This window comes from Gorilla gorilla, chromosome 12 (genome assembly GCF_029281585.2).
Source record: "Gorilla gorilla gorilla isolate KB3781 chromosome 12, NHGRI_mGorGor1-v2.1_pri, whole genome shotgun sequence".
Classification (NCBI taxonomy): Eukaryota; Metazoa; Chordata; class Mammalia; order Primates; family Hominidae; genus Gorilla; species Gorilla gorilla.
This window is the reverse complement of record NC_073236.2, coordinates 113,308,018-113,320,344: the sequence shown is the minus strand read 5'-3', so window position 1 is coordinate 113,320,344 and position 12,327 is coordinate 113,308,018. Positions and strand designations below refer to the sequence as shown.

Sequence of the window (12,327 nt, the reverse complement as noted above, 5' to 3'; positions counted from 1 at the left end):
AGAGAAGTGTCCCCACCCCAGTGGCAGGCCTCTGGAGCCATGCTTGTTTCACAACTCTGCTTCTTTTTGGCTGCAGGTGATTGGGCGAGGCTGGTCACCTATCCCAGGGGAAGCTAGATCACTGGCTGGGTGAGAAAACAGAAGGGAGAAACAGAGATGCTTGTGGCTACTCAGAGTGAAGCATGCAGGCCATGTGGGGGCCGGGGAGTCATCTTTGGCCTGTGGGCACAGAGGTATAGCAGATCTGCAGAAGGAGAAGGAAAGCCCACAGAGAGAGGCAGAGATGAGAGACGAGGCAGCCATGGAGAGGAGACCGCAGCTGCCTGGCTTCCTGACTCTCATCCAGCTGTGCCCTAGGGCCCCAGGAGTCCTGCCTCACTTCCACCGTGGGCTCCATAGTGCTCTTGGCAGATGAACTCTAGTGACCTCTCTCCTAAGAGCCACACATCTTGGTGCTCAGGCTTTCATATAATCCCCAACCCCCTTGAGTGTGGGTGGGAACTGTGACTTGCTTGTAACCAATGGAACTTGGCAAAAGTGATGGGCTGTCACCTCCACCATCACGCTGTCTTTTATTACTCCATCTTGCCAGTGGGGTGACTCAAGAGTCTCTCCCCCTGGCTGTCTTTAAAGAAGCAAGTGGCCAGGTTGAGAGGCCCATGTGTCCAGGAGCTGAGGGCAGCCTCCGGCTGAGAGCCGGCAAGAAGTCAAGGCCCTAAGTCCTGCAGACACAAGGAAGTAAATTCTGCCAACAACGTGGGCAAGCTCATGAGCAGATTCCCCCAGTCAAGCACCCTCCAGGTGAGAAGGCAACCCAGCCAGAACCTTGATGGCAGCTTGCAAAACCCTAAGAGGAGGACCCAACTAAGTGATGCCTGGACTCCTAACCCACAGAAACTGTGAGGTTACTAATGTATGTAATCTAAAGCCTCTAAGCTTGTGGTAATTTCTTACACAATGGAAAACTCATCTAGTGCTGGTTCTTATCAGTGGTATTTACATAGGTAAGTTTCTGTGGTTTGCAACCTAAAGACTCTTGGCTAAGACAGAAACAGCAAGCCTGGGCTGGCATCTTCCCAGAGGAGCGACCCCAGCCAGAGAGCACTGATGGGGGCTTGAGCCAGCACAGCTGCCACCTGTGGGAGGCCTGGCCGAGAGGAGCAGCGGCTAGAGGGCTCCAACTCCCTGGATGCATTGGGATCCCCATGGAAACTCCCAGAAATACTTGCGGTAAAGAAGGAGGAACGCTGGTGTGGACAGGTGGGGCCCATGAAGCCAACAGAATTTGGGTATGTGATTTAATTTCTATATACCCTGCTTGGAGTTCACTGTAAATCTATGTCTTACATCAAATGTAGGACATTTGGGGCCATTATGTCTTCAAATATCTTTTCTGCACCGATCACTCTCTCCTCTCCTTGTCAGACTCCACCTAGATACATGTTAGAGCTTTCTATTGTCCTGCACGTCTCTGAGGCTCTGTTCCCCTTTCCTTTGAATAATTTTTCTCTCTGTTCTTCAGATTAGGTTATTTCTATTGTTGTGTCTTCAAGTTTCCTGACTCTTCTGTTATCTCAATTCTCTCGTTAAGCTCATCCAGTGAATTTTTGTTTCAGATATTTTATTTTTCAGTTCTATATTTTCCATTTGATTCTTTCTTATAGTTTCTGCTTCTCTGCTGAGATTTCCTATCTTTTCATTTGTTATGAGCAGTTTTTACATCCTTGGGCATGATTATTGTGATGATTAATGGTACGTGTCAATTTGACTGAGCTAAGGTTGCCCGGATAGCTGGCAACAGATTCTTTCTGGGTGTCTCTGTCAGGGTGTTTCCGGAAGAGATTGGCATTTGAATCAATAGGCTGAGTAAAGATGATCTGTCCTCACCAATTAGACATTGCTCCATCCATGGAGGGTCCAACAGAACAAAAAGGTGGGGGAAGGATGAATTTGTACTCTCTGAGCTCAGACATCCGTCTTCTCCCATCCACAGACATTGATGCTCCTGGTTCTTGGACCTTCAGAATGAATTATGCTACCGCCTTTCCTAGCTTTCCAGCTTGCAGACAGCAGATGATGGGACTTCTCAGCCTCCATAATCACATGAGCCAGTTCCTAGAATAAATCTCTCTCTCTTTCTACATATATATGTAGAGATATGTGTGTGTATGTATATATATATGTGTGTGTATATATACATATATACATATACATATATACACACACACATATACACACACATATATATGCACACACACATATATATACACACACATACACTCACATACATATACACATATACACATATAAATATACACATATACACATATAAATAGCCTATTGGTTCTGTTTCTCTGCAGAATCCTGACTAATACAGTTATAATAGCTATTTTTAAATCTTTATTAGCTAATTCCAACATCTAGGTCATGTCAGTCAGTCTCCATTCTTGAGAATTCATCAATGAAAACAAATTTTTGTACATTGTGTACAATTTTGAATAGCTTCTTGGATATTATAAATGTTTTGTTGTAGAGACTCTGTATTTCTCCAAAGAGTGCTGAATTTTTGGTTTTAGCAGGCAATTGATTTCGACTCAAAGTGCAAACCCTGTCACTCATGGATCTGGTTAAAATGTGGTGGCAGCTCAAATCTCAGTTTAGTTCTTTTATCCTTAGCTGAGCTGCTTTGAGTTTGCCCTCGTGTATGCGGTGTAGAGGTCAGAAAGAGATATGGGCATAGTTTACACACAACATTTGGACTCCCTTTCTCTTTCATAGGTTCTCCCTCACTTGGTAGGGGCTGTGTGTGCCCCAAACTCTCTGGCTTTTCAAGTCAGAAAGAACCCAGTGTTTCCATCAGCCTGCCTGAGTCCAGTGTTTCCACTCACTGAAGCCTACCTTCAGGATAAAAAAGTTAAAAATAAAAAAAGTGGGTGAAGGAAAACCCATCTACTACCGTTTCCTTCTTCCAGGCATCAGATCTCTCTAGAACACATCTCGCTTTTGGTAGCTTTGCAATGCCACCAGCTAGTTGATTTTTATATGTAGAGTTTTATAGTTGCTATCTGCAGGAGTGACCTATGATAGGAGTTTACTCAGCCATTCTCAGGAGGGGACTCTGTGATTTCATGTGTGCTTACCAAATGCTGAACCTGAGGACATATGAGATAAAAAATATTAAGTCCTTTTTACAGATGAAAAAACTGAGGCCTCATAGGTCCCTCTGGCTTAAAGCTCTTCTACTGTCTTCTATTCACATCACACTTGGGTGAGGCAGAAATGAGATGGAGTCCACCATGTGGAGACTGGGGAGGAGCTGGCAGGAAAGGAAGGAACGTGAGATGCGAATGAGCAAGTCTAAATGTGCAAGTCCTTTGGGGCCAAAGAGTTATCAGGATGCACTGAAGACTTGCACCTGGTTTGTTTGAAAGCATCTTAAGACTTCTTTCTTTCCTTTTGATTCCTTTTGAGAATTCCCTTGCATCCCAGCTGTGCTAAGCAGACATTTGCCTGGTGAAGAGCAGAACTTCAGCAGAGTCTTGTGACTACCCGAGACAGAGTCAGAGACCAAAAAATGTCAAAGTGCCTCAGAGATTATCTCTCCCTATCCCCTCATTTTACAGATGAGAAAACTGAGCCCCAGAAAGGTGAAATGATTTGTCCAAGATTGTTCAAATTTTCTTAACTTCCCATCCAACGTTCCTTCTGCCAAATAAGCATAAATCCTTTACATGCATATGTGGTTCTCTCTCTCGCCTGCCCACACACCACACACTACCAGCAAATATCAACGCCAATGACCCCATTGCCCTCTGATGACACGGAGGGGAGTCTGTCCATTGATGCTGTCATTCTCAATCTTTTTTTTTACTCCATGGTACATGCAAAATATGACACGGACCCACAGATACCCAAGCACACCCCAGTTAATGCCATCCATCAATGAACTGATAATGGAGTCCAGATATGGTATGTTCTCTATGGCCCTTCCACCCCTCACCCCTCAGTCCCCCACAGCACCTACCATAGATGCGAAAGGCATACTCAATCTTCAGGCTTGGGCAGGCCTGCTCGCTGAACACAGATGCCATGCCCAGCACATCCTCAAAGGAGAACACGCCTTTGTGGGAGAACACTCTGCAGATACGGTCTCTGAAAGGGTTGACCTGTGGGCGACAGGAGGAGCAGGGAGGAGGTCTATCAGGGTCGGGGCTGTGTCTCCCTGGGTCTCTCTCATCTATTGCAAACACTGTGTTCTGGGTTTGAGATGAAAGCAACAGCCACAATGTAAATATCAGAGTAGATGGTGGCTCACTGAGCCAGGACCCTGGGCGTGATGGGGTGCCGGGGATGAATCTTGCAGTTGGATATGTGACTTCACAAGATTCCTGCAAGGATGCCACAGTTGAAGATAATGGTTATAATGCAAATGCAAATGAACAAGAGATTGTCAGAGCTGAAACCTCTCCTACTCTAAATACGAGTCCTTCTCTATGAGGTAGAAATCATGAGCATCCAGGCAGAAATAACAAGAAGTCCTGCATCAATTTTCTTGTCCTGTGCTCAGGCAGGTGCAAGGCAAGCCAACAGGCTCACTGCCCAAGCGCATAGCCAGCCAGGGAATGAGATACCAAGCTTCTTTTCCCTGGGGACCTCCCCTTGTCTTTGCTAGTAGTGATGGGAGGGAGGTGGTTGCCAGGACACCAATACACTCCTTAGATCCATGTCACATGACTTATCTGCACACACACACACACACACACACACACACACACACACACAAACCATGTCTTATAGAGACTGAAAACAGGACAGTTGATGTGGTAGCTGCTGGTAGCACGAATAGTACCTATGACACAACATGTGAGCACGTTGGAAGATGCAGAGAAAATATTGCCGAAGATATACAGAAATAAGTATTTGAACAAATTTCACACTGTGAAAGCTTTGTTAAATAGTTAAATAAAGGTATAGATTTTCTAATGTGGTTTTCCTAGATTCTGTATGTGAAAAACCACATTTCTGCAAGCCACTAAAGGAAACAGAGACATGGACTGAATAGTAAATGAATGTCTTTAATAAAAACACCATTGCTGGGGAAAAGTGAAGGTACTCATCGAGGGGCGTGGCTGCTCCAGGATGGAAAAGAATTCTGGGGTGAGGATGCAGGATGGTGACACATGCCAAATGACTTCCCTGCAGGATTTCCTGCCGGCTACTGCAGTCAGGAAGGTAAGCCCAGAAATAACTAAAGTACAGCAGAAGGCATTGAAATGGTTCTTTTTTAAAAAAAGAGTTAAAATATAGTAAAACTTGGCCAGGCACGGTGGCTCAAGCTTGTAATCCCAGGACTTTGGGAGGCCGAGGCAGGTGGATCACCTGAGGTCAGGAGTTCAAGACCAGCCTGGCCAAAATGGTGAAACCCCGTCTCTACTAACAATACAAAAAAAATTAGCCGGGCGTGGTGGCGCATGCCTGTAATCCCAGCTACTCGGGAGGCTGAGGCAGGAGAATCGCTTGAACCCAGGAGGCAGAGGCTGTAGTGAGCCGAGATTGCGCCATTGCCCTCCAGCCTGGGCAAAAAGAGCAAAACTGCATCTAAAAAAAAAAAAAAAGTAAAGCTTATACAGTGATTTGTAATCAGAAGGAAAGTAAGTATGAAAATCTTCTGAACCACATGGAGGTTTGCTGCTTAGCTCTTGGAAGAGTTCTTAAAAGAGCTATCAAACTTAAAGATGAGTTATATGTTGTCCTGGCACAAAAAGACAAGTGTTCCAAATTTGCTGACCTTTCCATGATGACAAGTAGCTGTTGGCAGTGTGCTACCTAGCAAATATCCACCAAAAAATGAACTCAATTTCATTTGACTTTTCAAGGTAAAGGTGACTCATTTTAGCGTTATTGCTTTTCTAAAGAAACTCATGCTTTGAAGAGAATATTTTTAAAATGGGATTTTTGTGGTTAAAAACATGTGTATCACCTATAGAAATGCTTATATTACATACCTGGAAATATAGAAACAGACTCTTCTGACCTGTTTGGATACTGTCCAAATAAAGAATGTCAGTGGATTTTGAATCCATTTGTTAAAAACATAAAAATGTAATACTTTCCACTTAGTGTAAGAGCCACTGACTGATGTAAGGGAAGACAGACAATTACTAGCTTAATTTCAATTGAAAGCTTTTAATTGGTGAATGGGGTTGAAAATGGGGTTGAAAATGATTTAAGACATATAGCCCATGACACATTTCCTCTCTTTGGATCAGTTACGACAGGTATTAAAAAAAAAAAAAAAGCTGAACTAGAACCAGACCTCTGAATGGCTCTAGCTCAATCTTAAAGCAAGATTTCAAAGAATAATGAAGCATATCTTTGCTTTCTCTTACAATATTATTAGCTATATGCAAACAATAGCATAGTGCAAGGAAGAAATCTTACTATATCTATTAAAGGGAAAATTGTTTGTTAAATATTTTATGTAGTTTTTAGCTTGTCCTTAAATTTTTTATTTTGATATTATATCAGATTAGTATAGTAGTAAATGTATATAGTTTATAAATGAATATATACATATGATGAGTACATGTTTCTCATTTTTTCATATTATTGCGGGGGATTTGTGATCTAGGCTAACCTGCTCATCTCACGGATGAGGAAATGAGGCCTGGGGAAGGGGAGGGACTCAGCCAGCAAGTGGGAGAGCCGGCCTGAGACCCAGGACTCCTGAGCCTGTCCTGCCCTATTTCCACTAAGGTGCCTGGTGCCAAAAAAAAAGCAAAGGCCAAGCAGTGGCCATCAAAATATAGAAAACCTTGGAAATGGATCCCTCTAAAATTCTTACTTTAATAAAAAACATTTTTTGGCCAGGCACGGTGGCTCACGCCTGTAATACCAACACTTTGGCAGGCCGAGACTGACGGAACTCCTGAGGTCAGGAGTTCGAGACCAGCCTGGCCAACATGACGAAACCCCATCTCAACTAAAAATACAAAAATTAGTAGGGCGTGATGGTGCATGCCTGCAGTCCCAGCTACTCGAGAGACTGAGGCAGGAGCATCGCTTGAACCCGGGAGGCGGCGGTTGCAGTGAGCTGAGATCACGCCAGTGCACTCCAGCCTGGGTGACAGAGGGAGACTCTATCTCAAAAAAAAAAAAAAAAAGTGCAAAAACAGAATCTAGATTGAAGTTAAAGAAATGGCTCATGGCCTAGGAGAACTCAGCAGCCGGCTAAAAATGACTCTGTGACTCTGTGACTATGAAAGTGAGAGGCACAGGAGGGGGCCACGGGACCAGAGACTGCAGAAGGGAGAAGGTCAAAGAAGATGGAGCTGACACGGAGCAACTGGGCTTGGGAAACAGTGAGGAATACGAGTATGGAGCAGGGAACACTGTCCCTGAGAGGATGGCAGGGCAGATGTCAGGCCACAGGGCTAGGGCTGAGCTCACCAGAGCTGCGATTGGGTCCTGGGGACCCAGGAGTGGCTAGTATAGTTCGCTGTAAGGCCTGGCAGGCACCTGCCAGGAGAGTGTCCCAGGGCTGTCTCTGGTCCAACAAGGTGCAGCTTCCTTCTCCCCCAGGGTCCCTGTCTCAAGGGATAGTTCAGGTTATGAGCCCCCCTGCGACAGAGCAGCTCCAGTCAAAGGGGCACCGATAGTGCTGCGGGAGAGTTTCTAGGGGCCCTGGTGGGGCAGCCTCATGCCCCTCCCTGCTCTCCATCCTGAGCTAAAGGCCAGCTCAGCCGGTGTCCTCGGATCTGGTTCAGTCCAGCCCCAGGCAGACAAAACAGCCAAGAAGGGGAAGCTGAAAAAGCAAGCCTCATTAGAGATCACAGGTCCAGTTTACTGGATTCCAGATTTTTGATGCTATAACTTTAACAATCTGAAATCTGAACGAATAAATTTGGGGACCTATCCAGAGAGTTATCATCTGTATGAAATTTCACACTTATTTAGAAGTCTTCAGTCCTCCAGAGGAGGAAGGAAGTGACAGTTGACAAAGCAATGCTTCCATTTGAAGAATAACATGTACCCTGGTTTGAGGGCGTTTTGAACAAAGGGAATACAAACATGTCAGTACAGCAATTTATACAGGTAACTCAGTGTATGATCTCCATTTATGCGTGATGAAACTAAAGTAGATGAAAATAAACCCCAAATTCTGGGAGGTTTTTTGGAAATAGAAGCTACAGTTTATCGACAATAAAAAGATTGCAGTCCCTGCCAAAAAAACTAAAAGTTTTCTTTTTTTAAAGATCTTCTTAAAGTTATTGAACAAGAGATTTGATTTGAAGATGAAAGTCAGAGGGAAAATATTTGGACCTAGCTTAAAAATATCTCCTCACCATTTCTCCAACTAGCGCCTAGTCAAAAAAAGCTTTTTACAGTTGCTGGAAAAAATTCACACAAAAATACGCTAGTGACTCAATGATGATGCCATTGATGCACTTGGACTTTCAAGAGCTCATTAAAAAAATCAAACAGTATTAATTTATGTAAAATTTCTCATCTCTAAATTTTCTTAATTACTAGTGTTTTTGTTTTCTTTTTCTATTTAGACTTCATTTAGCGTTTTTATTTTCTAATCATACTTTATTTTGTGCATTGTATCTGCTACCCACTCTTATTAAAATAATATGATTGGCCGGGCATGGTGGCTCACACCTGTAATCCCAGCACTTTGGAAGGCAGAGGTGGGTGGATCACGAGGTCAGGAGATCAAGACCATCCTGGCCAACATGGTGAAATCCTGTCTCTACTAAAAATACCAAAATTAGCTGGACATGGTGGCGTGCACCTGTAGTCCCAGCTACTCAGGAGGTTGAGGCAAGAGAATCGCTTGAACCCAGGAGGCAGAGGTTGCAGTGAGCCAAGATCGCGCCACTGCACTCCAGCCTGGCGACAGAGCGAGACTCTGTCTCAAAAAAAAAAAGATATGATTAATGTTTATTGACTGGGCACAGTGGCTGCTAGGCATGGTGGCTCACTCCTGTAATCCCAGCACTTTGAGAGGCCAAGGCAGGCAGATCATCTGAGGTCAGGAGTTCAAGACCAGCCTGGTCAATGTGGCGAAACCCATCTCTACTAAAAAATACAAAAATTAGCCAGGCGTGGTGGCGAGCGCCTGTAATCCCAGCTACTCGGAGGCTGAGGCAGAAGAATTGCTTGAACTCGGGAGGCAGAGGTTGCAGTAAGCCGAGATCGTGCCACTGCACTCCAGCTTGTGACAGAGCAAGACTCTGACTCAAAAATAAATAAATAAACAAACAAAGAAATAAAATGATATGATTAATGTTTATATTTTAAACATTTTACACAGATGTAAAGTACTTGTCAAAGAAAGCGGTAGATGAAGGTGTCTGTTAGAGTGGTATAGAAGAGGTCAGTCCTTCCTCAGTCTTGAGTGGAGTCCTCAGTTTACCTGAAGCACCCTCTCACCCAGAAAGGCACTGCCCAAAAAGTGCCTCATGGCTGTGTAAGGTTAGGTGAGCAGAGCCCATGTCCTGGGAGAAGGGCGTAACAAAACCTTTTGTATTTTAGTGCCTTTTAAAACTCCCCTCAGATATACTTATGGGTTAGAAGGCTCAATATTATTAATGTTGATTCTTTCCAAATTGATCCATAAAGTTAATGCAGTTCTAGTTAAAGTTTTCCAGCCAGTCCATTTTGCAGGACTTGACATGCCAATTCTAAAGTTTACATGAAAATGCAGGGGTGAAGAACAGCCAAGTTAATCCTAAAGAACAACAAAGCTGGAGGACTTATACTGCTAGATATCAAGATCTAGGCTGGGAGCGGTGGCTCACACCAGCACTTTGGGAGGCTAAGGGGTGAGGATTGCTTCAGTCCAGAGTTTGAGACCAGACTAGGCAACATAATGAGACCCTGTCTCTACAAAAAAAATTAAAAATTGGCCAGGTATGGTCTTGCACGCCTGTAGTTCCAGGTACTTGGGAGGCTGAGGTACAAGAATCAATGAGCCTAGGAGGCTGAGGCTGCAGCATGCCATGATTGTGCCACTGCACTCCAGCCTGAGTGACAGAGTGAGACCCTGTCAAAAAAAAAAAAGTATATATATATATATGCTAAGGCTTTAGTAATTAATGTGGTATGGCATTTGTGCAAGGATAGACAAATAGATCAATGGCCATAATGGAGACTCCAGAAACAGACCCACATATATATGGCTACCTGATTTATGACAAAGATAACATGGCAATGCTATGGGGGAAGGGACAGTCTTTTCCATAAGTGGTGTTGGGTTTAGTGGACATTCATATGGGGAAAAAATGAATCTTTATAATCCTACCTCACACCATACACAAAAATCAAATCCAGACTGATCATAGATCTAATATGTAGGACTAAAATAAAACATTAGGTAAATATCACAGGAGGATATCTTCATAATCTCGGGGGCAAAGACAGTTTAACAATATACAAAAGCACAAGCCATAGGAGAAGACTCATAAATTGGAGTATATTAAAAATTTTCAAATTACATTGCTCAAAATACATAATTAAGCCAATGAAAAGGCAAGCCATAACAATCACTAGGTACTTCCACAGGTGAATGGATAAACAAACCATGGTGCATTCATGCAATGGAATACTACTCAGCAATAAAAATGAAGAACCATTGATTAATGCAACAACGTGGATGATTCTTCAATGCATTTTGCTAAATAAAAGAAGTCAGACACAAAGGGCTACATATTGTATGAGTCCATCCCAGAAAATGTAAAACCATAGGGCCGGAAAACAGATCATAGCTGTCAGTGGTTGTGGGAGGGGGAATGAGTTCACTACAAAGGAAATTTTGGGGGTGATGGAACTGTTCTCTAGGGTGCTGTGGTGCAGATAGAAGCCATGCCTTTATGCATTTCTGGAAACCCATAGAACTGTACACCACAGAGTGAACTTCACTGGATGCAAATCAAAGACAATATGGGATGACAGAGAATCCAGGATGGAATACAGGTCATGGCAAATGAAACCAACTGTATTACAAATGCATGACAAAACCTTCCTGAAAGGAGTGGAAGAAGAGGAAGTGACCAAGTAACTTTGAAAAGTGGTGTTTGACCAGGTACGTAGTCTAAAGACCAAAATAATATAAATAAACTTCTAGGGAGTATTCTAGGGAGTCATTCTAGGGAGTATTCTAGGGAGTGTATTCTACGGAGTCAATTTGATTCTCACAGGGTTATGGATTAGCAATTCTTACCACAAGTATACTAGGAGTGAACAAATACATAAATAAATAACAAGTTATAAGTAAGATAAAATAAGATAAAGAAGCAAGAGGGAAGGCTAGATATGGTACTGGATTAGTCAGAGACATCAGTATGAACTAATGGGTATTTTACTACATGTACAGATGGATAGATACAAAATAAATATTGATGTGTAGTATACATGGGTTAGTATACATACCTATATTTTCTAGCTTCTGTCTACCAAATAACTTTACAGTGGAGAAACTTAGAAATACCATCCTCACCAAATGATCAAGGTTAATATCACCAGTAATAGGTCATGTTGATGTCAGGTATCCCCTGGTATGATGCAATGAGAAGGGCGGTTCAGGCCAGGTGCAGTGGCTCACGCCTGTAATCTCAAGCTTGGGTGGCTGAGGCGGGAGGCTCACTTGAGGCCAGGCATTCGAAATCAGCCTAAGCAACATAGTGAGATCCCATCTCTAAAAACTTAAAATAAGCTGGTGTGGTGTTCTGTGCCTGTAGTCCTAGCTACTCGGGAGGGTAAAAGGGGAGGATCACTTGAGCCCAGAAGTCCAAGGCTGCAGTGAGCTATGATCGCTCCACTGTGGCATGGGTGATAGAGCAAGACCCTGTCTCTAAAAAACGGGGTGGGGTGGGGGTTCACTTCTGTGGTATTTGCACAAATCCATTACTTCTGTCTAATCATGAGAAAACATCTTACAGACCCAAGTTGAAAGATGTTCTACAAAAACACCTGGTCTGTGCTCTCCAAAAAATCATGGAAAAGCGAGACTGAGAAACTATCACAGATCAGAGGAACGAAAAACATGCAATGACTAAATGGAAGGTGGGACCTTGGAGGGGATCCTGACACAGATCAAAAAACATGAGTGGAAAACTAGTGCAAGCCGAGCAAAGTTTGTATTGCATTAATACAATGCAAGCACTAATTTTTATTTCTTAGTTTTGAAAAATAAAGTAAGTATAAAAATACCTATATAAAAATATAATAGGTATACAGGTCCTGTATACTTTTCACCCAGCTTTCCCTGATGTGAATACAGGGTGAAAGGTACACAGTCTTGTCTTACTAAATCTTAAAAGC

The 12,327-nt window shown here is 43.2% G+C and overlaps 1 protein-coding gene across 4 annotated transcripts in view; it reads right to left on the bottom strand.

Annotated features, from left to right (window-relative positions):
* The window catches only part of CIB4 (calcium and integrin binding family member 4), a 60,588-nt gene that overhangs the window by 9,849 nt on the left and 38,412 nt on the right, over nucleotides 1-12,327 (bottom strand). For all 4 annotated transcript variants that reach the window (XM_055377605.2, XM_055377606.2, XM_004028966.4 and 1 more), the window contains one exon: nucleotides 4,025-4,166. In XM_055377605.2, the coding sequence (XP_055233580.2) occupies nucleotides 4,025-4,166 (142 nt within the window). The remainder of the gene's footprint in view (nucleotides 1-4,024; nucleotides 4,167-12,327) is intronic.